Below are 27,543 nucleotides of genomic sequence, written 5' to 3'. Positions count from 1 at the left end.
AGGCGTTCTTCCTCCAACCGTCGTGTTGTTATATTTTGCCGGTGGAGGAGTCCAAGTACCCTGCTCTGATCTCCTTAACCATGGAAGCATCTAGTTAGCTTAAACAAATGTGCATCAACTGATGCCTCGGAGGAGGGGGTTGTTTTATGCAGTGTTTGAATAAACAAGAGGTTGGAATTGTCACTGAAACTGACGGCTGCAGGGTGATATTGACCAGTGGTTTAGTTGAGTGGACAGAAAAGTAGCAAATGAAATGCAATCTGCAGAAATATGACGTTGTGGGGCTGGGAGAGCATACAAAAAGGGAAAGCACAATAAACAGAAGGACATTGAGAGGGGGAGAATGAGTGAAAGAACTTGGAGCACACACACAGGTCCCTGAAGGGGCACAGCAGGTTGGTAGGAAGTAAGGGAGGCATGTGGGATGCTTTCCTTCAGTGGGTGAAGTACTGAATGGAAAGGCAGCGGGAGTAATGCTAGAACTTTGTAAGATTCAGGTTAGGCCACAACTAGAATTGTGTGTACAGTTTTGGCCACTAAATTATAGGAAGGTTATATAAATGCCTCACATAAAGTACAGGGGAGATTTAAAAGAATCTGGACTTCAAAATGTCAGCCTGGCTGACTTTATTGTATTGTACTCAGAAATTGAATTCCAACATTTAATGACGATAGTTCTCTTGATCACAGTTGATGGGCTCTGGTTATTTTCCTTAGAAAGAGAAGACTGAAGGGTGATTTGATCAAATATAAAATCATGACGGACATCGAGAAGGTGAATGATAAGGATCTTTTCCCTAGGGTAGGGAAGTTCAAAACTAGGGAATAAGGTGAGAGGAGAAAGGTTTAAAAAGGACATTAGAGACAACCATTTTACACTGAGAGTGGTTCGTGTAATGAACTGCCAGAGGAAGTGGCGGATACAGGCACGGTTACAGCGTTTAAAAGATATTTGTATAAATTCACAAGTGGGAAAGGATTGGACAATATGGACCTAGTACAGACAGGTGGGACTTGTTTAGTTTAGGAACGTGGTTGGCATAGACTGGTTGGACTGAAGGGTCTGTTTCCGTGTTGTATGACTCTAATGAGGGGCTTGGACAGAGTGGATAAGGAAGATCTGTTTCCCCTAGCAGACAGATCACTTGCAGGCCATGATGCACAGATTTAAAGTGATCTGTGGTAGAAATGGAGGGGATATGAGGAAGTACTTTTTCATCCAAAGAATTTCTGGAATTCACTGCTCAGTTTGGAGATCAAGATGAAAACCTTCAACTCATTTAAAAAGGAACCTGGATCTATAAACCAGGTGATGGAAAATGGGATCTTAGTGGGTGCCTCGTTTATTCAGCTGGTACAAGCACAGTGGACTGAATGGCCTCTTTCTGTGCTGTAGTGTTTCAGTGGTTCTATGAGATACGACAGAGTTAGATGATGGAATGAGACCTCACCTATGGCCAGAGAGACTAGAATGAGGAGGAGAGCTCTCAGGATAAAAAAAATAACTGTGATCAAGAGAAATATCTTCATTAAAGGAATTACAAATGCTGGAATTCAATTTCTGAGTACAATATAATAAAGTCAAAATAGAACTTCTGGATATAAAATAAAACAGAAGAATTACTGAAGTCATGGATTGATCGACTGTTTTTTAAAATACAAATGGATTTGAGGGATAGCAGAAAAAGGTAGAGGTAGGGCAATTGATTAGCCGTGATCCCTCTGAATAACCAAGCAGGTTCGAAGCATGAAGATGTTTATTTTCTATCTGATTGTCATCTCCTTATCCTAGCATGGACCACTACTTACCAGCAGTCATAACAAAAACAGGTATGATGAGGGTCCTCAATTCTTTGCTGATTAAGTATTGAATTGGAGAGCCTCTTGATCTCCTGGAATACCCTTGTGATTGACAGACCTCAAACTGGGGTTCCCCAACTCCAGGAATATGAAGCAATCCCAAGGTGATCAGGTGCCTGCACATCTGTCATCCCCAGCTCCTGATTTGTTTTCTATCATCGCTGACTTCTTAACAATACTTGCTGTTGTTACACACCTTATAAAATAACTAATTCGACATAGAATCAGGTTTTATTGTCACGCGTATCTAAGTATAGAGATACAAGAGGACAATGAAAAGTATAAAAAGTCACCATTACCCAGTCATACCTCAGATACAAAGAAGAATCAGAATTAACATAAACAACTATCCTAGAAACAAAACCAAACAATCATTTTATGTACAAAAATTACAAGAAACAGAGCCAAGAAGAAAGGGAAATTCCAGTTTTATCCCCACAAGGTGGATGTACCAGTGTTGGACTGGGGTGGACAAACTCAGAAGTCACACGAGACCAGGTTGTCATCCAACAGGTTCATTTGAAATCACAGAAGCTTTCAGAGTGTTGCTCCTTTGTCGAAAACTTCAAATAAACCTGTTAGACTATAACTTGGTGTCGTGTGACTTCTGACTTTATCTCCAGAAGGCAAGTAGATTTATAGAGTCATAGAGATGTACAGCATGGAAACAGACCCTTCAGTCCAACCTGTCCATGCCGACTAGATATCCTAACCCAATCTAGTCCCACCTGCCAGCACCCACCCCATATCCCTCCTAACCCTTCCTAATCATATACCCACTCAAATGCCTCTTAAATGTTGCAATTGTACCAGCCTCCACCACATCCTCTGGCAGCTCATTCCATTCATGTACCACTCCCTGTGTAAAAAGTTGCCCCTTAGGTCTCTTTTATATCTTTCCCCTCTCACCCTAAACCTATGCCCTCTAGTTCTGGACTAGAATGTATAGGGTGTGGTAGGAAACTGCAGGGGATGGACACACTTGAAATGTGGAGCTTATTCAAGGAACAGCTACTGTAGGTCCTTGGTAAGTACATACCTGTCAAGCAGGGAGGTAGTTGTCGAGAGAGGGAGCCATGGTTTACTAACAAAGTTGAGGCTCTTGTCAAGAGAAAGAAGAAGGCTTATGTGAGGATGAGGCATGAAGGCTCAGTTAGGGGGTTTGAGAGTTATAAGCTCGCCAGAAAAGATCTAAAGGAAGGGCTAAGAGGAGCCAGGAGGGGACATGAGAAATTGCTGGTGGACTGGATCAAGGAAAACTCTAAGGCCTTCTATAGGTATATAAAAGAATGACTAGAGTAAGATTAAGCAGTAAGATCAAAGATAGTAGTAGGAAGTTGTGTGTGGAATCTGAGAACATAGGGGAAGTGCTTAATCAATACATTTTGTCAGTATTCACAATAGAAAAGGGCAACGTTAGTGAGAATACAGAGATACAGGCTCCAAGATTAGATGGGATTGAGGTTGACAAAGAGGAGGTTTTAGCAATTTTTGGAAGATCTGAAAATAGATAAGACCCCTGGGCCAGATGGGATTTATCCTTGCATTCTCTGGGAAGCTAGGGAGGAGATTGCAGGTTATTTGGCTTTGATTTTAATGTCATCATTGTCGGTAGGAATAGTGCCAGAAGACTGGAGGATAGCAAATGTTGTTCCCTTATTTAAGATGGGGAGTCTGGACAACCCTGGCAATTATAGGCCAGTGAACCTTACTTCGGTTGTGGGTAAGATGCTGGAAAAGGTTTTAAGAGATAGGATTTACAATCATCTGGAAAGGGATAATTTGATTAGGGATAGTCAACATGGTTTTATGATGGGTAGGTCGTATCTCACTAACCTTATTGAGTTCTTTGAGAAGGTGACAAAACAGGTGGATGAAGGTAAAGTGATGATATGGTGTATATGGACTTCAGTAAGGTGTCTGATAAGGTTCCACACGGTAGGCTATTGCACAAAATATGGAGTTTTGGGATTGAAGGTGACTTAGCAGTTCGGATCAAAAATTGGCTGGCTGAAAGAAGACAGAGGGTGGTGGTTGTTGGGAAATGTTCATCCTGGAGCTCAGTTACCAGTGGTATGCCGCAAGGATCTGTTTTGGGACCACTACTGTTTGTCATTTTTACAAATGATCTGGATGTGGGTGTAGAAGGAAGGGTTATTAAATTTGTGGATGACACTAAGATAGGCAGAGTTGTGGATAGTGCCAAAGGATGTTGTGAGTTACAGAGGGGCATAGATAAGATGCAGAGCTGGGCTCAGAAGTGGCAAATGGAGTTTAATGCGGAGAAGTGTGAGGTAGTTCACTTTGGAAGAAATAACAGGAATGCAGTGGGCGAATGGTAAAACTCTTGGCAGTGTTGATGAACAGAGAGATCTCGGTGTCCAGGTGCATAAATCTCTGAAAATTGCCACCCAGGTTGATAGGGTTGTTAAGAAGGGCATATGTGTTAGCATTTATTGGTAGGGGGATTGGGTTTTGGAGCCATGAGGTCATGCTTCAGCTGTACAAGACAATGGTAAGGCCACACCTGGAGTATTGCTTACAGTTCTGGTCATCGCGGTATAGGAAGGATGTGGAAGCTTTGGAAAGGGTTCAGAGGAGATTTACTAGGATGTTGCCTGGTATGGAGGGGAGGTCGTACGAGGAAAGGCTGAGGGAAATGAAGCTGTTTTTGTTGGAGAGAAGAAGGTTGAGAGGTGACGTAACCAAGACATATTAGATAATCAGAGGGTTAGATAGGGTTGAAGTGAGCCTTTTTTCTCAGAAGGCAAAGGCTAACATGAGGAGACATAGGTTTAAATTGAGGGGTGATAGATTTAGGACAGATATCGGGGGTAGTTTCTTTACTCAGAGAGTAGTAGGGACATGGAACAGCCTGCCTGCAACAGTAGTAGACACGCTAATGTAAAGGGCATTTAAATGTCATTAGACATAATTATGGATAATAATGTATGATCGGTTAGAGGGGCATCAGATTAATTTTACAGGTCGGTACAATATTGAGGGCTGAAGGGCCTGTACTACACTGTAACGTTCTATGTTCTATGTAGGCCACCATTCCTGAATCCAAAAGTTGTTGCTAATGCTGCTACTTTCTGCAATGACAGAACTCCTTTAGCTGAGAACCCTAGAAACTGGGCCATATGTGCAGTGACTAACCCCCAACGTACGCACAATTTTGAAAATCACAATTGGTGAAATGGTTCTGCGGTAGCTTGTCCAATCTCGGTCTTAGTTCCTGTCAGGATTACTGCAGTAGAAGCCAAAGTGCTGGCACTCTCTCTAAACCAAGTCTTTAATATCTGTCATACAGCCAGAGAAAAAAAAATTCTTATAAAATAACAAGGGTTATTAAATACAGTTGTAATGTATGAAAACAGTATTGGTGGTGGTGGGGTGGGGAATACACCAAATATTTCATTTTAGTCTTTATGGAGGAAGGAACCAATGATCTCAAAATACCATATTTAGAATTCTGTACAATATGTTTTTCTTGCAAGCTCATGAACAAACACATCCTAACAGAAGCAATGACAAATCCAACAACAGTAAGCAAGTCAGACAAACATGGAGCACATTAATTCCAAGAACTCAAAATCGTTTCAAATATCTTTGATGACAAAACAAATCACAGAAAAAGTACACAGTAGAGAGGCATCATTTGTTGCTTTCATTGCAATTTTACTTTTCAATTACTTTAAATTGGCTTTATATTGATAACTACCATGCTTAAAAATTAGAACAATAGAGTCTCATTATCTCAAACATTAACCGCTGAATACTTAAAATGCTGAACTTTTCAATCATAATGAATTCAGAATATTGGATAAGAGGAATTGCAAGCTCTCACCACAAGTCATCAGTGTAGGAATGATTTAATACTCTGTGGAACACTATATTCCCTTGAGGACTTTGGATGTGAGCGCTCAGAGTGTGGGTTACAAGGTTGGATTTTGATTTATCTGTCTAATAAATAAGAAGGGAGCAATAAAGAGGGGTAGAAAGATAGTTGAGAGGTCTCAAAAGGGCGAATTGGTTGCTTGTTGGTCCTTTCAAAGGATAATGGTCAGGGTAAGATTTGCAGGAAGAACAAATCCATCATTGGTTTGATACATTTTTCCCTGCTGCACTTCATTTATCTGATCCCTTCAATCTTGCGATCATCATTTGGGTTACTGATCGCACAAAAACAATCTGCCGAATCTTTCTCACATGGTATTTGCAACACAGAAGCAAGCCATTTAATCGTGTGGTCCTGTGATTCATGAGATCCCTTCCAGCTTTCTTCAATCTCACCCTGCCTACCGTGGCGTCTCTTCCTTCCTCATGCATTTATCCAGCTCCTCCTCAAGCACAATGTGACTCAACTGCTCAAAGTGGCAGCAACTCTCATGCTGTAGACATTCCCTGCATGAAGAAGTTTCTCCTGATTTTCTTGTAGAAGTTATGAGCAACCATCTTGTATTTATAACACCCCAATTTTGAATTTTCAATGAGGACTTTCCTGAGGATAGGTAAAGAGGTCACCTCCAATGTCAGACCTGGGGAATGCTTCATAAGTTCCTTTCGTGAATCTGGTCTATGGGTCACTAGTCTCTACATAAACCCAACACAAAACTGAAGAATAACGTGAATCTGTTGGTAGTTTGAAATAAATGAAACTCACCTTTATAGCTCAAACAAACAAGATTTCTTAGCAATGGAAAAGGAGGAAACATAACAGGTAACTTCCTTCCCTATCTGAAAGTAGATAGGACACACTTTCAATGGGGAATCAAACTGCTGTCGGGATACAGTCAGTTTGTGCAGAGGGTGAAATAATCTCTCCATTGGCGTTCCATTGAAGTCTTACCTTTGATACCATAATGCATTGTTATGATGACATTGAGCCAGCCCTTGAAGTTGGCGCACAATCAATTGAGCTCACAGGCCTGAAAATGTACAACCCAGAAATGGAAGGAAAGGCACTTTCTGCCTCTCTCTCTCTCTTTCATACACACAGAGCAAATGATCAGTGCTTTGATGCTAATGGAATAAACTGCACATATCACACAAGGAGGGATAGAAATCTGCTCTGTGCGATTGGCTAATGTTTCTTCTCATGGTGCTCTTTCAGTGCGAATCTCAGAATTAATACAGAGCAGAAGGAGGCCATCCGTCCCATTGTGTCTGCACTGGCTTCTTTGAGCATCATGACTCAGTGCCATTCTCTCACCCCTTCTCCACAAGCCTGCACCTTCTTTATGTTTGTATTATCATCCAGCGACCTCTTGAATCCCTCAGTTGAACCAGCCTGCAACACTCCTTCAGGCCAGTCTAAACGCTAACTACTTGCTCTGTGAAAAAAAGGTTTATGTTACAACACAATTATTTCTCTTTGCAAATCTCCAGTCCCCTGGCACCATCCCCACATTCAGGAAAGATTGAAAGATTATGGCCAGTCCCTCTGCAATTTCAACACTCACTTCCTTCAATATTCTAATCTAGTCCCAGTGCCTGGTCAGCTCCAAATATCAATTCTCTATCCAATAATCCTTGCTTAGCACTTTTGAACCCTTTTAGTCACAGGCCTTCTCTCTCAAACTGTTAGAGTAGTTGGGATGTAGGAACACCCACAGTGCTATGTTTGGTCCCTAATTATCTCTCATTTGCCTTTTACCTCCTTTTACTGTTGAGAGACCTGTAGATTACTTTGGAATTACATTAACTGCTAGTCTTTTATCATAATCCCGCTATAGACACAGAAAACTGAGTTTCACCAGAAATTGGCTAATTATTGAATCCTTATAGTGTGGAATGAGGCCATTCAGTTTAATTACATCCACACTAAAGAGCATCCAACCCAACCCTAGCACCACACCCTATTCCTATAATCCCACATACTGCCATGGCTAATCCACTCCCTGGAGACTATGGGCAATTTAGCATAGCGTACCTTTGGACAGTGGGAGGAAACCCATGCAAACACGGGGCGAACTTGCAAACTCCATACAGACAGTCACCCGAGGCTGGAATCAAACTCAGGTCGCTGGCGTTGTGAGACCGCAGTGCTAACCACTGAGCTACCATGCTGTCCTTAAATGCCAGTTTCACAGAGGGTTGCTCTCCATGAGGCCCAGCATGGTTTCTCCCGTTACTGTCCCAAATTTACCTCAGTAACTGGGACCATGGACCCACGGCTCCCCTCTCACCCACTACTAACCCGATTCGCCCACTTGCCACTGCCAGGACTTTTAGGGAGGCAAACTCACCATCCTTACCTGGTCTGGTCTACACATGACCCACAGCAATGTGGTTGACTCTTAACTGCCGTGCAGCAATTAGGGATGGACAATAAATGCTGGCCAAGTCAGTGATGCCTATAAATTAACCTTTTTTTTAAATTGAGAGGGGTTTACCGACTGATGGGCAATAGATTTCCAACTCTAGAAAAATCTCCTTTCTTTCCCTTCTCACTTTGGTGCATTTGAGGGCACAGGACATAGACTGGACACAAAACATCTAATGAGCCGAGAGCCCAGAGAAGTTGGAGTTGGTTTCCTCTGGGCATAGATGGTCCATAGAAGATTTGACAGAGCTGATCAAAATTATAAACAGTTTTAATAGAGTGAACAAGGAGAAACTGTTTTCAGTTGCAGAATATTTGCTAATCAGCTGACATATTAAGCTAATGGGCAAAAAGAGCCAATACCAACAAAGAGAGAACTTGTTTCGCACAATGAGTTGTTGTGATTTGACTAAACATGATGGAGGAAACACATAAAATAGCAAAGTTGGAAACAGAATTGTTTGAAAGGAAAGAATTTGTAAGGCCATGGGAGAGAAAGGGAAGGAAATGGGCTAGAATCATAGAATCACTACTGTGTGGAAGCAAACCATTCAGCCCAACGATTCCATACTGACTCTCTGAAGAGTATCCCACCCACACCCACCCTATCCCTGTAACTCTGTACTTTCTGTGGCTAACCCACCTAGCCTGCATATCCCTGGATACTACGGACAATTTAGCACAATCTTTGGATTATGGGAGGAAAATCGAAGGACCCAGAGAAAACCCATGCAGACATGAGAAGAATGCATAAATTCCACACAGTCACCCGACGGTAGTATCGAACCTGGGTTCCTGGTGCTATGAGGCAGCAGTGCTAATCACTGAGCCACCTCACTGGCTAATTGGATGGCTCTTTCCAAGAGGCAGTACAATCAGAATGGGCCAAAATGATCCCTTTTCTGTTCTATCTTTCAGTGATTCTGCATGTGTTTGGAAGAATGATGTAAATATTAATTTGCAAAACCTCACATGTGGAGGGCAGGTTCTGCCTTGGTTCATCGCAAAGCTGGTGGCAGGAACAGAAACAGTCAAGGCATTTGTAAATGCAACCACAACAGTAACATTACAATTCATATCCCAGGTTATAAAATGGAGCATTATCTTTCTGTTACTGACGCAGTTTATCAGATTTATTTGCTCCGATTGTTGAAGATTGCTACACATCTGTAAAATGAAAAAATTCTATTGCCTTTTGCTGGGGAATTGTGTTTGCCTTCTGTTCCGAACAGACAAATTCTATTTGCTTTTATTTTATTATAAATCAGAATCTCTTGGACTCCCAGCTGTGTACCATCCCCAATTCCTGTAAGTCCCACATATAAACACAAGAGTGCTTAGATTGAGTTTGGTTTCCATGGCAATAAATGCTGCTGATTAAATGCTTTTTTTTTATTCCGCTCGGGTTATTTTGAGAATTTTTTTTTTACAAATACTTGTTTCTTCCTTGCTTTCTTCAGTTAAAGGAACATGTTGTGCACTTTAAGGAAATGCATTAATTGCATAATCCGTACCAATTCGTCATGTTTCAGCTGCAAATTAAAAAGAAACTGCTGTGCTCACTGGGGATTTAAGATAAAAGCAATGAATGCTCCAAATACATAGGGAATAGGTAAAATGTTCTGAAACAAAAACAGAAATTGCTGGGAGGGACTTAGCAGGTCTGCTGGCCTCTGTGAAGAGAGAAAGCAGAGAAAAATGTTTCGGGTCTGGTTCTGAGTAAGGGTCATTGGACCTAAAACAATTACTCTGTTTCTCTCTCAATAAAAACCAAAAGAACTGCAGAAGCTGTGTAAATTAGAAACAAAAACAGAAGTTGTTGGAAAAGCTCAGCAGGTCTGGCAGCATCGGTGGAGAGAAATCACAGAGAACGTTTTGGATCCGGTGACTCTTCCTCAGAATTGATGAGAGCTAGGAAAATGTTGGTTTAAATGCAGAAGATAAAATATGGGGAAGGGATAAGGAGTAAATGGTAATTGGGGATGGAGAAAGAGAGACAAGAACAGTTGGACAGATGAAGGAGTGGATAACAATCTGGCTAGGAGGCTGAATAGCTACAAATGGGGATTGTTAGTGACTAATTTTGTGCAATAGCAGACTATGTGATAACAAGGCCGGTTGTGTGGGGGTAGAGGCTAGAACTTGGGAGAGTTGCTGCCAGATCTGCTTAGCTTTTCCAGCAATTCTTGTTTTTGTTTCTCTCTCCACAGATGCTGCCAGACCTACTGAGTTTCTCCAGCACTTTCTGTTTTTGCCTCAGATTCCAGCCTCTACAGTTTCTTTGTTTTACTTCAGGTGAAATGTTCTGTTTGATTAAATTCCTGTTTATTGGGTTTTGCTGGTTGGACAATCTACAAGGTCATCTTCAAACAGCACATTTGGAAAAAAATGTTCGACCTTCATTTCTGACACAATTTTAGATGGTACAGGCGGTCCCTTTTATGGCTGATGAATGTATGGGTATCTTGCCAAGATTTTTTACATACTTGATTTAAAATAGGGAGCTTCAAACAATAATAGCAGATTTGACAATCTTTCTACTTAACCATTCATAGGCATTTCGAACAAAGCACCAACATTTCTGACACACTGTGACAAAAGAGCCGTGAACGTAGAATCAATATGAACTTTCCAAAGAATCCTGGATGCATACTCAAAGGCAAAAGATTTGCAGGTCTATCACAGGGGAGTGGGACAAATATGGATGAAAATAGAGAAGTGGGCCATTTAGCCCATTGTGTTTGCACTCTCTCTCAGAAAGAGCCATCCAGTTAGCCCATTCTCCTCCCTTCCTTTCCCATAGCCTTGCAAATATCTCCCCTTCAAGTATTTAACCAATTCTCTTTCCAAAGTTGCTATTGTATTTGCTTCCTCCATCATGTTTATAGAGGGTTATAAAATCATGCAGGGCAAGGACATTTCCCTGGGGTGGGGGAGTCCAGAACTAGAGGGCATAGGTTTAAGGTGAGAGGAGAAAGATTTACAAGAGACCTAGGGGCAACTTCTTCACTGGTGATGAATGGAATGAACTGCCAGAGGAAGTGGTGGAGACTCGTACAATTACAATGTTTAAAATACATCTGGATGGGAATATGAATATTTAGATGAATATGTGCCAAGTGCTGGCAAATGGGATTAGAATAATTTAGGATATCTGGTCAGCATGGACAGGTTGGACAGAAGGGCCTGGTTCTGTGCTGTGCATCTCTATAACTCTAAATCACAACAACTCACTCATTTAGGGAGCTAGCACAGACAGTGTGAGCCAAGTGGCCTCCAGCTTCTGATGATTATCTACCTGTAGTGTGGATTTGCGTGATTCAGCTGTGGCCAATGGTTTTTGTGTACATTAAGGTAAACTAGAGAGTTCGAGAACTCAGTTGGCTCAGTTTGTAATGCTGAGTGATGTCAACAGCATGGGTTTATTTCCTGAGGTTACCATGGACGACTCTCGTTCTCAATCTCTCCCCTCACCTGAGGCACAGTGATGATCAAGTTAAACCACCGTCAGTCGTTTCTCTCCAATAGAGAGCAGCTTTATGACCCGGTAAGGCAATGGGTGACTTTGCTGTATACACTGAATTCTACTAAAATGTTTTGTCAAAAAACAACAGGGAAGAGCTCACACCCAAAACTTTAACTCTCTGTTTACTCAGAGCTGGTGGGTCTTTCTATCCTTTGAGATTTAATAATTTACTATTGGAAGTGAACAATTTATAACACTGGGTTTCTAACACTTGTCCATTGCTAGATTTCTTAGTGAATTTGTTGCTGCTTTATCTATGATAGATGAAGTATTGCACACGTGACAACTCCACAGCTAACACAAGTGTGACACACCTTTATGCGAGGCACATCCAAGAAGCTAGATGTTTTCACTGCCTGAAGAAAGTGGTTTATCTCACATTTGGACTTTAGATACTTACTACAGTGGATTCAACCTTATCTCTGAATTCTTCTCTGGGACATCAATGTACAAACACTAAATGCATTTGTACAAAATTATTTTTCTTACTATTTTTAATGGAAGCGCCTACTTCGAAAAGGTTAATGTTTCTGTCAAAATGACAGAGGGAGTCAAACAGTAATGCACTGACTGAGTCCAAACCTAGATTCTTGAGCAGTGAGATGGGATTTGATAGCTGGGCAAAGTGGTGATTCACAATAGGGAGAAATAAAATAAACAAATTCATTCTTGACAGTTGGAACAATATTGAGAATCTCATTTAAAAGCTGCTTGAATCAGGGGACTTCTTTTGACCTCACTCATCATCCAGTTGTACAGAAGGTTACAGTAAGGCTCAATTCAATTATATTCATGAGTTACAGCCACCTGACTCGAATGAAACAAAGTTCAGAAAGTGATCGTTACTGCAGCATTGCTTTGAAAGAGTTATTGAGTGCACTGTTTTGGTCATGAATAGGTTGGGGGAAATTGCTAGGCATTCGTATTTTGCTCTCCAGAGGGTGACAGTGACTTTTGTTCTTGAACCACTGGTCCATTAGAGGGAAACCCATAGTGCTGTTGGGGCATTAACTCAAGGACTTCAGCACAGCAATAGTGCAAGAAAAGTTAAATAGTTCTCAGCTAGGATGGTGTGGGGCTTGGAGGGCAACATTAGGATGGTAGCACTGCTATACATTTGCTGCATTGCCCTTCTATGTGGTTTAAGTTGTGGGTTTGGAAGATGTTGTTGAAGGAGCCTTAGTGATAGACATCAACGTTTAGAGGTTGGATGGACAAGAGCCCTGACATATTCCTTTCTGGTCAGTGTTTTACTCCCACCCACGTCACAAATTCCAATACATTAATTACTTATTACCTGTACATTTTCTCTATTTTCAGCCAATGAACTAACATCCAGCAAACTCCTGTTCCCCGACTCCATTTGTTCTTAAGCATCCCTGCAAGGTCTTACTTGGTGAGTTACTGCTGTGCATCTTTTGATGTACACATCAGTGGTGGAGGGAGTGAATACTTGTGAATGTGGTGCCAATCAAGCAGGCTGCTTTGCCCTTTGTCTCGACTGCTGCTGCAACATCCAGGCAATTGGGGAGTATTCCATCACAATCCTGATTTGTGCCTTGTAGATGATGGATGTTGCTAATAAATATCAAATCTTCAGCATATTTCACCACCAAAACATTTCCTTGGGTTTAACTTACAGTACAGGGGAATAATTGTTTCCCCCAGATTATTTGGGGATATGTGATACACAGAAAATTTGGGGAAATACTTTTTTCACACAAATGGTAAAAAAAATCTGAAGTTCCCTCCTTCCTAAAAATGCTATTATGGTAAGGACAAACTGGAGTTTTCAAGCCCTGGATTGCTAGATGTTTTGTGGGCCTGGGTAGAGATAATGAATGTTATGGAGGAAAAATTGGGGAAGTATAATTGAGTTGCAAATCCATAATTATTAGTTGAATGGCAGGGCACAGAACAATATTATGGACACAGGAATATAAGGAGGCCATTCTTTTCTACTATTTAATTAGATAGATTCACACAGCACAGAAACAGATCCTTTGTTCTAATTTGTCCATATGGACCAAGATTCCCAAACTAAACTAGTTCCACTTGCCTGGGTTTGGCCTATATTCCTCTAATTTCCTATTCATGTATCTGTCCAAATGTCTTTTAAATGTTGTAACTGTACCTGCATCTACCACTTCCTTTGGTAGTTCATTCTACATACGAACCATCCTCTATGTGAAAACGGTGCCAATCAGGTCTGTTTTAAATCTTTCTCCTCTCACCTTAAAATGATGCCCTCTAGTTTCGAACTTCCCTACCCTAGAGAAAAAAACATTTACTATTCATCTTATCTGTGTCCCTCATGATTTTGCAAACCTCTATAAGGTCACCCTACGCTCCAGTGAAAAAAGCCCCAGCCTATCCAGCTTCTTCTTATAACTCAAATCCTCCAGTCCTGGTAACATTATTTGAATCTTTTCTGCACCCTCTCCAATTAAATTCCTACAGCAGGATGACAAGAACTGAACACGGTACTCCAAAAGTGGTCTCATCACATCTATACAACTACAACATGACATCTCATCTCCTGTATTCAATGGTCTTTAATTAGCTCTCTGTCTGAGGAGCTGAGTGACCTGCACTTGTCCTTAATGTTCCTAACTTATTCCTAAGTGAATATTCCACAAATTTAAACACTTTCTGATGGGGAGGCAGGGTCAATGCTTGAATTGTCTACTGATGGGCTACTCTCTGCACAGGGAGACCTTCACCAAGCATTTGCAAGACTTAAAACACAGGCTGTTGGTGGATAAAGGCAGGAGCCATGTTTCTGAGTAGCTGTTTTCATTGGCTAAAGACAAAGGTTGAAAAGCAATGGAGATTGCAGTTTAGAAATTGATTGGAGCTGGACATCAGCTAGGCCACTTTTGGAATACTGTGTTCAACTCTCATCTCCCTCCAGATAAGAAAGATGTTGAAACCTGAAAGGGTGCAGAAAAATTTACAAGGATGTTGCTGGGGTTGGAGAGTTTGATCTATAGGGAGAGGCTGAATAGGCAGGGACTGATTTCCCTGGAGTGTCAGAGGCTGCGGGGGGCAACGTTATACAGATTTATAAAATCATGAAAGGCGTGGATAAGGTGAATAGCCAAAGGCTTTTTCCTGTGGTAGGGGAGTCCAAAACTAGAGGGCATAGGTTTAGGGTGAGAGGGAAAAACAATAAAAGGGACCTAAGGGACAATTTTTTCACACAGAGAGTGGTGCATGTATGGAATGAGCTCCCAGAGTAAGTGGTGGAGGCTGGTACAATGACAATATTTAAAAGGCATCTGGATGGGTATATGAACAGGAAGGGTTTAGAGGGATATGGGCCAAATGCTGGAAATGGCACATTAATTTAGGATATTTAGTCGGCATAGACGAGTTGGACTGAAGGGTCTGTTTCTGTGCTGTATTACTCTATGACTCAATACGCAGGACTTACAATGAGGTTCGCTTTGATATTTCAAAAATGGAGTCCCGCTGCTGGCCATACGAAGCCTCTTTTTCCTTCCTGGGGAGAACTGTTAGTCAGGATGACCGAATTCCAGTTTGCTGAAATGTTGTACTACATGCTTTCGAAAAATTAAACCTCTACTGACCAAACATATGGTGAAATGTGGGAGAGCATTGCAATCAATTTTTCAAAGTATTACTTTCAGAACTCAGGAAAAAAAGGGAGGCCATTCAGTCCCTCTAATCTGTTTAGAGAATTATTGAGGGCACAGCTGCACCTCAGCTCTGTGCCTTGCATCGTTTTAAGAGGATTTATTTTAAAACACGGACCTCTAATGTGGATTGCAGAGTCCCTGGTCTGCTCAATTCTGAACATGCTCTGGAATCAGCGGCAGTTGTCAAATTTGAAAACTGTGGTGTTCCCAAGATCCAACCCAGACACATCTCCCTGATGACTGTGGATTTTGTTTCTTCACTGGCGCACCAGGTGGCAGGCTTGTGCAGTAATGGAAGAGATTTTGCCCTCCCAAAGGTATCTGGCTCAGGAAACATGACCTAGACAACTCTAGCTGACCTGGAGTTGCCCCTTTATAAGGCCTGACTTGCAAATAAATATTATGCTACTGCAGCTTTAAGGACGGTACATTCAGAGTTAAAACATTTAATGTTTGGAAATTTGTGAATTTCAGGTCATATCATGGGCTCAGTATGACTTTGCCTGTGGGTAAATGCAAAGTGATGAAAATTTTAGTCATAATTAGGCCTTGTGATAAAATAAAGGACAGCGCCTGATGTCTACTTGAAAACAAACTTTGGAAGCCTCTGTAGATGTGGTTTACTCTCAAAGATGTGAAACCTTCACACAACAGATCCGCATTAGTAACAGTGAAGAAAACATAAGATGTCTAATTAAAACAAACAGCTTTATTGTTTCACAAGGGAGAACTCTTAGGATATATCATTAGAAAACAGGAACTTTAGTGAAAAAAAGTTTTGCATTGGTTAAAAACTCATGATCTATGATCTGGTTTTCTTTAAAACCAAGTGCACCTGCATAACACACTGGGCTGCACTAATTTTGCCAGCCTTGTTATAATCTACCAATTTAAGTGGCAAAGGAAACTTGACAGATGGGTAGCATGGTGTAATGTTACCCAGTGAGTCTACTGCAGCACCGGAAAGGATTGAATTTCCTTCTACTGCCTTAACTCCAAAGGGAACTGAAAAGGGAAACTTCATAGGGAGAGAGAGCAGGAGCAGTGGGACTAATTAGACAGGTCCTCGGAAAGAAATGACACCAGTACCAGGGGCTGTGTAGCCTCCCTCTGGGAGTTGCAACAAGTAACTTGTGTCAAGGATGCACCAAATTCCGCCTGATTTGATCCCGTAGAACAACATTAATATTTCCGAGGATGTCACACCTCAGTCTCAAAACAGAAAATATAAAAGGAAATGGGGCATGATACCTAGTATAAAACAATTATAATAAGTATGAATTGTTTCATGGAATCCCAACAGTTTGGCAAGAGGCCATTCAACCCATCAAGTCTGCACTGACCCTCCGAACAGCATCCCACCCAGACCGAGACCCAGCCCCCTAATCAAGTCCTGTAACCCTGAGTTTCTCATGGTTAATCCATTCAGCCTGCACATCCTTGGACACTACAGGGCAACTTCAGCATGGCCAATCCTCTCTAACCTGCAGATGTTTGGACTGTGGGAGGAAGCTGGAGGACCTGGAGAAAACTCACGTAGACACGGGGGGAATGTGCAAACTCCACACAGATAGCTGCCCGAGGCGGGAATCAAACCAGGGTCTCTGGCGCTGTGAGGCAGCAATACTAACCACTGAGCCAACATGGCTGACTGTCACTGATATAAATCAAAAAAGTGTCACTATATCTTCACTGTAATAATGGAGTTCATTATAGTGAGCTCCACTCAGTCAAACTGAAGAGAATCTCACGACTGCAGCTGACTTCTCCTTCTATCAGCTGACCTCTTGTGTTAGTGCTCACAGAGACTGTGACCCCTTTAAGATTTTTGTGGTCTCAGACAGATCTTTCAGTCAACTGGATGCTAATCCCAGGGAACAGATTGACAGCAGCTTGCCAGTCCATGGTATTTAGTTTGGGGAAGTGAATAGATTCTCAAAGGCCAGAAGAACAAGTAGGAGTGGACAGATTTTGTTTCTTTACCCATGTCCTTTCAGCACCTTAGTTCGTGACAGTGGTCCTGCAGTAAGACTTCATGGATATCATATGGGATTTCAGTCCTCTTGGATTAATTCTGGGCACTGGTTTAGCCTCACATTTGGACAAAGGATACTGTGATTACTGCAAAATGTTTTGCATGTGGGGAACAGTTTGAGGCTAGGGCTTAGAGGGAGTAAAACAAACCAGCGTCTTCACTCGGCACAGCACAATTAACAGCCCCTCTGACAGGCCAGCAGCAACCCTAGCTACTTGCAAATTATTCAGAGATGCAACATCATTTCCTTAAAAAATGCCCTAAATGTTTGCCTTTGGGTTTGGACCACAGAATCCCTGTAACAGAATGAAACCATTTGGTCCATCGCTTCGATGGTGGTGCTTTGAAAGACTTGTCCATTTTCGTCATGCTCCCAAAAGATTTCCTCATAATCTGACAAACCACTTGATATAGATAGTCACCCATCTAACTTCCAGGCACAGCCCTCCTGAAGAGCAACCTTGAGGTTGATGGGAAGACAGCAGACAATGTTGGCCACAAAGCAGCAGAGTATCAACCATGCTATTCGGAAAGAGACCCCGAAGGATCTGTGTGCAAGCATCTAATCAATGGACAACGTGCAGAACAAAATATCATATCTATTTTCAACCCAATATTTGAGCCAATCTTTGCAACTCATCCTCAATCAGTACATCAGACATTTGCCTGAACTCTGACAGATCAATAACAACATGAAACTGTCATCATTTCCTGCTTAGTTAGCATTAATGATGAAGGGAAAAACAGAATTCAAAGTCAGTCTATTTGTTTGGCGACCTACCTTGCATCTGCCTCACTGTAGTACTCCCTGGCGACAATATCTTCAAAGAGTTCTCCACCAGTGACCCTACAAATTAAAATCAAAAATGCAGACATTGAAGGGTGAAAGCAGTAATCAGAGGAACACGGTGATTATACCTGGCTGTGCACGTTGGAAAAGATCCTTCCCACACAGTTTCAATTGCCTCTGGAGTGTTCCTAAGCAATTATCTGGCTGGTTTCAGCAGTGCTGTTAATCAAGCATTTGTGGCAAGGATCACCAAGTTCTGAGCTTATTCAACCCCAGTCACTCATAGCTGAGTAACACATGAGATGTATTTTCAGCAGCAATATTACTGATTACTCTCAAGGCCAAAGCAAAATAGAGTTTCAATCCTTAATCATGTCTCACATAACAATACAGACAATTGAAGTCTGACTTCACAAAAAAATCAATCCACTGAACATTATATGCCCTCTATTATGAGGAATGAATCTCAAACTGTAACTGTTCTTGCATTTACAGAGGCATGTTTCAAGATAAAAACTTATTATTCATTAGCATCCTCAGGCACATATACAAGAGTGTCTCACATCAATATTTGTTACAGGAAACAATCGCGACTACAAAGTTGGCACAGTGACAGAATACAGAGCAGTGGTGAACATTGATGGCAATGTCGAATAAAGGGAACGATTTTAAAAGTGATGTAGAAACAGAGGGTCCTGGGGATGTGTGCACATAAACCATCAAAGATGGCAGGGCAACTAAAGAAGCTGGTTCAGACGAATACAGGATCCCGGACTTCATAAACAGAGGCATCAATTGCAAAACAAACAAATTGTGATGAACTTTATAAGTTACTGCTTCATAGGAACATAGGAAGGTCATTCAGCCCCTTGAGCTTCTTCCACCATTCAATCAGATTGTGGCTGATCTGTGGCCTAACTCCATACACTTGCTATATCCCCCTGATTAACAAAAACCTATCTGTCTCAATGATCAACTGTCCACGGCCATTTGTGGAAGAGAGTTCCAAGCATTTACCACCCCCTGAGTCAAGTCCTTCATAGCATCGCTCCCAAGTGGTTTTGTTAGGTTTTTTTTTAAGATACTTACACACTTGATGCAACTGCAATACCCCAACTTTTGTGAACAGTCAGAATTCATTAAGCAAGTACAAGCTTTGCAGGATCACTTAACACTCTTCATAAATGCTAGCTTGCGAAGCAAGCCAAGAGAAGCTCTGAACAAAGGTCTTCCCTAAAGCAAAATTTTTACATCCCAGTCAGTAATGCCCATAAGACAACCCCCAGCCACTCCCTCACAGTCACATATCACTCAAGACACAATGCAGTGACCTGATTATGTTCAGAAACAATGTAATCTTGATTATTCCTTATTGGCAAGATCTGGTATAAATCGTTTTTTTTAACTGGAAGGTGTGGTCAGAATTCCAACTGTAATGTTCTTATTATTTCTGAACAGGAGATGATAATGTAAATTAATTCTGAGTAGTTGGAGATGATAATGTAAATTTACTCTGGATTGTAGGAGATGGCAATGTAAATTTTGTACATTGTATCTGCAAGACAGAGAAACATACCAACCTACCCCCAGGAAATCCAATTTCTTGAAGGTCAGCACAGCAAATTAACCCTTTAATATCTCAGTCTGCCTCTAATTTTTAGATTATGCCCCCAAATTCTAGAATCCCCAACCAGTGGTAATAGTTTATCTTTATCTACCTCAACCGCTATACTATGTCCAATTCTAGACAGCATATTTTAGGAAGGATATTGAAGGAGTCAAGAGGGTTCTCTAAAGATTTTCAAGATTGGTTTCAGGGTTGAGGGATGGCAATGAGTGGATTGATTAAGCTGAACACCTCCAACATCTTCAAAGAGAAGGTTAAGGGAAGATTCAATTGATGGAGTACATAGGGACAAGTTGGGGTGGGGGTGGGGGGGTTAAGAAACAGAGATTTAAAGTGATTGGCAAAAAATCAAAGGTGACAGAACAAAAATTATTTTTTTTTAAAAGAATGAGTAGTGGTTATAACCTGCCCAAAACAGCAGTGTAGTCAGATTTGATTCAGGCTTCCAAACAGAAATTTGATTAATATGTGAAGAAAAGGAAAACAGCAGGATTACAGGAAAACACTGGTGAGAGTGGGACTTGCCAGATTGCTGTTATTTCCATACAGTATTAAAAATCACACAACACTAGGTTATAGTCCAATAGAGTTATTTGAAAGAACTAACTTTCAGAGCGTTGCTCTTTCATCAGGTAGTTGATGAAGTTGATCAGCTGCCCGATGAAGGAGCAGCGCTCAAAAAGCTAGTACTTTCAAATAACCCTGTTGAACTATAACCTGGTATTGTGTGATTTTTAACTTTGTCCACGCGGTCCAACATTGACACCTCCACATTCTGTACAGTAGACATTCAACGCTTCTCTAAATGCCTGTTTTCCAACATGACGCACAAATTAAGGCCAGCAATGAAGATATGGCCAGTCACCCTGGAATCAGATCAGATCTAAGTCACTGCTGACCAGCCCAAAGTATAGACCAAGCGACGTTCTCATTAGACTCTGGAGTATCCATGTATCAAACCTTGCTTTGAGTCACATCGATTAACAGAAGAATGCTAATCACACTTCAAACCAATACGTTGTATCTGATGTACTTTAGGACCTGCCAAGTGATTGAAAGACTTGTTGCCGAAATGCTAGTCTATTTTCTTCCTCGTCTTTCCAACTCTTGTGACGGGGATTATCTGTTCATTATACGAGTTAAATTCTTTTGTCAGGATGGATCAAGGAACATTAGTTACATTAGTGCACTTAATGTGCGCCTGTTAACACTGTCAACAAGTCCTTTGCTTGTGAACAGATGAAAAACAGTTATATTCGTTAAGAGGCATGTGAAGGGATGGAAATGCACTTTAAATAGATTCCTTTCCTCAACAGATTGACATCGGAGTTAGCAGAATGATTTATGAAATTTCAATTGCTATTTCAATGACTATTTATGGTGCGTCTGGGAGAATTTGAGGCAGAAATTCCAACAATCCCTCTCTCTTCGCACTGGGAGGTTGAATCCTTTGATGCCATTGTTCTGTGTTTGTTCTCTTCCTCTGTTGCCTAGTGCACTTAAAAATAGTCTTTATTTATCTTGCATCTTAATCTTGTTTTTAATGGCCCTACCTTGAATCCCTAAACTGTTCTCAAGAGATTGTTAATGGGGTAGTTGTTGTCATGTTGCACAGGACCCAGTATGAGGGGGTTATGGTACATCTCACACTACTGGGAGTACATACCAACAATCAAGAAAACCAAGCTTGCTCTCTTAAACAGTTCAGTGACTTATTGTCGCAGCTATCAGGCTTTTGATATATGAAGTAGAATGTGCACAAAACAATATAAGGTTATACAATTTGCTTATACAGTACAATTTTTAGGTAAAGGCAGAGAGAGTCAGGCAAACATTTTTATAGCATGTTATTCATAACAATGTATAAAAACAAATACTTTGGTTCCTACAAGTGCAAGCAATTTGTGGTCAGTTAAATTTATCAAAGACTTAAACCAGGTCCTGGCATTTTCAAAACACAACCCAAGATGTACACGATAATTTCCCTTTTAAGATTTAGGACATAGTTAACAAACAATTCAGTATTTGCGCTTTAACAAAAATAGAACTTCTTCTTAAGTTTCTCCTCCAGCTCCCAAAGGCAATGGCCGGTTTGGGGAAACAGTTATATAGTTAACCATGTTAGAAATCACACGACACCAGGTTATAGTCCAATAGTAGGTTTATTTGAAATCACAAGCTTTTGGAGCGCTGTCCTTTCTTCACCTGACGAAGGAGCAGTGACCCAAGACCTTGCGATTTCAAATAAACCTGTTGGACTATAACCTGGTGTTGTGTGACTTCTGACCTTGTTCACCCCAGTCTGCACCTCCATATCATAGCTAAACATGCACCTAGGTCAAATGGCATTTGATTTATACGAACCCTGGGTCATAGTTCAACAGGTTTATTTGGAAGTACTAAACTTTCAGGTCACTGCACCTTTGTTAGGTGAACAAAAGGCGGTGCTCCGATAGCTTGTCATTTCAAATAAACCTGTTGGATTATAACTTGGTGCTGTGTGACTTTAACTTTGTCCACTCCAGTTCAACACTGGCACCTCCACATTATGTGAACACTGGCAGTGGACAAGCCCCAGCCCTGCTGAGTTTTCACCATCCCTCCAGACCTCCCCCTCACTGTGGACAAGAAATGGCTACTCAACTACAATGTGCATCAACCACCACCCTCTTAGTTTTCGCAGCTCGTGTCAGGGGTTTGCTGATACTAATCAGATACAAGAGCCATGGCTGATTTTCCTTTCCCCGTCACGAGCTTCTGATAACTGCACTCGCATAGCTGGGAACGGGAAGCAGCACAGACCACAGCTTCAGCCAGAGATATCTGTGATCTGCAAAACTGGGCAGCCAGCATTATGGTGCATTAGCCCAAAAACAATCAGGAGGGTCCAAAACACTTTGCGTCAAAAAGCACCCACATGTTTGAGGAAGAATCACAATTCACAGAAGGCAGCAAGTGCAAAATCTTACTGGGTGGGAGAACCCATCATTGGGACTGAGTGACAGCAGCAGGGTACCTAACCTTGCCCCACTTCTCTGATCCATGCCCCCATTGAGCAAGATTCCAGTTTCCTGAAAATTAGCCTTTTGTGGTTTCCAGAGAATTTGCTGTAGATTTTTTTATAAAAAGCTAAGGCTGAGAATGGTGAATTGGCATATTGAAACAAAGTCTTCCTATCCCCAAACTCTACGGTTATAACACTGACCTTCATTATGATTGCATCCTCACAGCTTTCACTTTGGTAAACCCAATCTTGCTAATTCTCAGTCATTCTTGCTGAAGTGTCCTTGACTCAGTATGCAGCACACTCAGGTCGGAGTCAGAATTGGGCTCCAGTCACTCTGAAAATCCCAGTATGAAATCTAGGCTGGCACCCCAGTGCGGTACTGAGGGAGCACTGCACCGTTAGAGCTGCTGTGTTTCAGAAGAGATGACTGTAGTGATTGTAATGAGGTCAACCGGTTGGACATCATAGAATATGAATTCCCTGATTGGGGCTGTTAACCTGGCTGACAGACAAGAAAAGGAGTCTCAGACCTCTCTGTTCACTCAGAGTTCTGATGTGGATGTGCCGGTGGTGGACTGGGGTGGACAAAGTCGCATGACACCATGTAATAGTCCAGGTGATGAAGGAGCAGCACTCTTAAAGCTTGCGATTTTAAATAAACCTCTTGGACCATAACCTGGTGTCATGTGACTTCTGACTCAGAGTTGGCTCTGAGGGAGCTGGATCAGAGTTAAGGACTCTCCAGATGTAAATAAAGGGTGACTTGCTGACAGGATACTGGATTCTGTGCAGTAATTTCAATGATAAAATGCAGGATCTATCTAGCTGGCCAGACAGATGTGAAAGACCACAAGGAGGAGGGCAGGAGCTGATTCTCATCAAGTCTCCCACTTCATATTTATCCTTTAACCTACATCTGAAAAAATAAAAAGGTTTATGTGACCATTAACTGGTATTTGATTAGACTAGATTACTTACAGTGTGGCAACAGGCCCTTCTGCCCAACAAGTCCACACCGTCCCGCCGAAGCGCAACCCACCCAGACACCTACATTTGCCCCTTACCTAACACTACGGGCAATTTAGCATGGCCAATTCACCAAACCTGCACATCTTTGGACTCTGGGAGGAAACCAGAGCATTCGGAGGAATCCCACGCAGACACGGGGAGAATGTGCAAACTCCACACAGTCAGTCGCCTGAGGCGGGAACTGAACCCGGGTCTCTGGCGCTGTGAGGCAGCAGTGCTAACCACTGTGCCACCGTGCCGCCCACATGGAAGCTTGCTGCACACATATTGTGCTTCCTATGTTTCAACAGTGACAATACTTCACTGATTGTAATGCATGCTGGAACATCCCAAGAATGTGCAAGAGTGTGTTTGCTTCACAGTTTGATCTACATGATGCTTCCAGACAGGTCTTGACTGCAGGACGCAGGTGGTAACCTGAATCTGCACAAGCATCGGCTCGGAGAAATGAAGAATGTGACAAATGTTTGATGGTGGGGAAGCCACTCAGGAGACACATCCGCAGAATTTTTAAGTGTGAGAATTAGGGGCTTTACAGAACAAGCCAGCTTTGGAAACAATAGTAAAATCTTACAGCACAGAAGAAAAGCATTCAGTCTTCATGTCTGGGTCAGCTCTCAGAACATGACCTGAGGAAGGGTCACTGAACCCACAAGGTTAACTCTGATTTCTCTCCACAGTTGCTTCCAGACCGGCTGTACCTTTGCAGCAATTTCTATTTTCGTTTCTGATTTCCAGCAGCCGCAGTTCTTTCACATTTCATTCAACCAGTCTTCCCCTCTCATCCGTATCCTCACAGCCATTTAAACACTCCACCTTCAATCAGTTTTAACCAATGGTTTTGAAAGTTACTGGTCTCTGTCAATTCCTCTAGTGTCTCAGTCTCAGTCGGAACTCACTGTCCAAAAAATGTTTTTTTTTAAATCTTATGGGTGGAGCTTTAGCCAATCTCCTTAACACTGCATCCTGTTGGTGAGCTTCCATCATCAAAACCTTTTCCACAGCACCGACTACAAAGAGATCAAACGTCTGCTTGATCTTCCTGATTAATAAGTGCAGGTAATACACACCATCTGCGTGGAAGATCATTACAAACAGAATAGTCAGTCAGTCACCACAAAGCAGAAAGTTGTCGTGACTAATAGTCATTAACTGATTAACATGGGAGCAATGACTTAAAATGCTGCACATGACAGGAGTAAATGAGAAGCAGAATTGAGAAGGATGGCTGCTGTTCTAAATTCCACCTATTACTTTCACAATACATGTGGACTAAAGGTATGACATTAACGGATCCTGGCCCCAAACAACAGAAAATGTTAGCATGAGATCCAAGCCAGGCTGAAGAATTTAATCTGCTCCACTGTGTTTCATCCAGCACAGGGAGGTCAAAACAGCATGAAACCAGAATATTGTAAAAGGCAAACAAAAAGGCATGAAAGTAGAGCATTGGGGAAAGCAGGAATTACCTCAGAACCGCTGCCTAGGTTCTGCAATCACTTTTCCTGTATTTAAATCTCTGGATACGTGACCCCATCGTTTGGGTTTTATGACTGCTCCACAATCCAAGGATCAGATCCAGGTCTTTCCTGTGGGGATTTCCAACAAAACTTCTGAGTTCTGCTGCGATGACTTGGTCACTACAGCTCATTGTAAGCATAACCAGCAGAACCCTGAAGCAGACTCAAAAAGAATAAGCTATGTGGTGATTGTTCAATGAATCCCAAGTCAGATGGTGAAGCATGAATCTAGACCAAAATCCTTTCCTTGATAATTGGTTTATTTACGGATGCAGTGTTACACTTGTCAGCCTCTGATCTGCCAACACCCCTTCTCCCAGCAGCTCCTATTGCAAGGAAAGGGTGCAACCTTTCCTCTCACTTCAAGTTTTGATAACATTATTGTCCAGTTTGAAACCAAGTATCCTCCATATTTTAGGTAATCACAACCATGCTAAATTCAGTACCTCATGTCGGACTTGTAGCAATGCCCATTGGATTAAGGATCCTATTATAGATTAGATTACTTACAGTGTGGAAACAGGCCCTTCGGCCCAACAAGTCCACACCGACCCGCCGAAGCGCAACCCACCCATACCCCTACATTTACCCCTTACCTAACACTACGGGCAATTTAGCATGGCCAATTCACCTGACTCGCACATCTTTGGACTGTGGGAGGAAACCGGAGCACCCGGAGGAAACCCACGCAGACACGGGGAGAATGTGCAAACTCCACACAGTCAGTCGCCTGAGGTGGGAATTGAACCCGGGTCTCTGGCGCTGTGAGGCAGCAGTGCTAACCACTGTGCCACCGTGCCGCCCTCCTAGCAATGAAGTATCTAGCAATGAAGTACCTGTCTTGTGTCAGTCTCTACTTGGATGTGCTCAAATTAGCTATTTTCTAACCAGTCTGCTCAGAGATGTTATGACTCACCTCTGGAGCAGATGAGATTTAAACCCAGGTCTCCCGTCTCAGAAGAAAGGACATTACACCTGTGCCACAAGCACCCTTGAACCCAACATAATTCATCAATCAGGGAAGGACTTATACACTTAATAGTAGGGTCCTGGGAAGCGTTGCCAGAAAAAGAGACCTTGGAGTGCAGGTTCATAGTTTCTTGAAGGTGGAGTCACAGTTAGATACTTGCCTTTATTGGTCAGTGCATTGAGAATAAGAGTTGGGAGATCATGTTGTGGAATTCACTTTTGGAATTCTGCAATCCAAATTTGGTCTCCCTGCTAAAGGAAAGATGTTGTGAAACTTGAAATGGTTCAGAAAAGATTTACAAGGATGTTGCCAGAGTTGGAAGGTTTGAGCAATAGGGAGAGGCTGAACAGGCTGGGATTATTTTCCCTGGAGCAATGGAGGCTGAGGGGTGACCTTATAGGGGTTTATAAAAACATGAGGGGCATTGATAGGGTAAATAGACAAAGACTATATCCCTGGGGTGGGGAATCCAGAACTAGAGGGCATACATTTAGGGTGAGAGGGGGGACGTTTGAAAGGGACCTACTGGCAACGTTTTCACACAGAGGGTGGTGTGTGTATGGAATGAGCTGCCAGAGGAAGTGGTGGAGGCTGGTACAATAACAACATTTGAAAGTCATCTGGATGGGTATATGAATAGGAAGGGTTTAGAGGGATATGGGCCAAATACTGGCACATGGGACTAGATTAATTTAGGATATCTGGTTATAATGGATGAGTTGGACCGAAGGGTCTGTTTCCATGTTCTACATTTCTATATCTTCTCACCTGTTTCTGCTTAATCTATACTTTATAATTAACATAACAAGGGCTCTTGTGGCAAACAACATCTCTGTACGTGTTGATCAGAAAACATTTAATCATTGTCATACTAACAATGACTTGGTTGAGGGTCTCTTCCAGCAGAGTGGTATGCCACTACCCCGGGCAGGAAAGTGAAGGTTAAAGTCTTATCTGCTCCAGAAGTGTATCATAACTGAAAGTTGATTAAAACATCTAACAATGACCTGGTGGATTGTTTTAAAATTCAGCAGAGTCCAAAACTAGAGCTCATAAATAAAGATTCACAAACCAACCTGACTTAGAAATTCAAAAGACATATCAGGAATGCGATTAGGATACAGAACTTGCTACCATGAGGAATAGTTGAATGGAAAATCACACAGGCATTGAAGAGACCACTCTGCAA

At 41.9% G+C, this 27,543-nt stretch overlaps 1 protein-coding gene across 1 annotated transcript in view; it reads right to left on the bottom strand.

Moving 5' to 3' along the window:
- Positions 1-27,543, bottom strand: part of camk2g2 (calcium/calmodulin-dependent protein kinase (CaM kinase) II gamma 2) — a 354,839-nt gene that overhangs the window by 102,523 nt on the left and 224,773 nt on the right. The window contains exon 5 of the mRNA XM_060854081.1: positions 18,193-18,258. Coding sequence (XP_060710064.1) covers positions 18,193-18,258 — 66 coding nt within the window. The remainder of the gene's footprint in view (positions 1-18,192; positions 18,259-27,543) is intronic.

The sequence above is a fragment of the Hemiscyllium ocellatum genome, chromosome 43 (assembly GCF_020745735.1).
Source record: "Hemiscyllium ocellatum isolate sHemOce1 chromosome 43, sHemOce1.pat.X.cur, whole genome shotgun sequence".
Lineage (NCBI taxonomy): Eukaryota > Metazoa > Chordata > Chondrichthyes > Orectolobiformes > Hemiscylliidae > Hemiscyllium > Hemiscyllium ocellatum.
The sequence above is the reverse complement of the archived record's forward strand: the minus strand, read 5'-3'. Positions and strand labels throughout refer to the sequence as shown.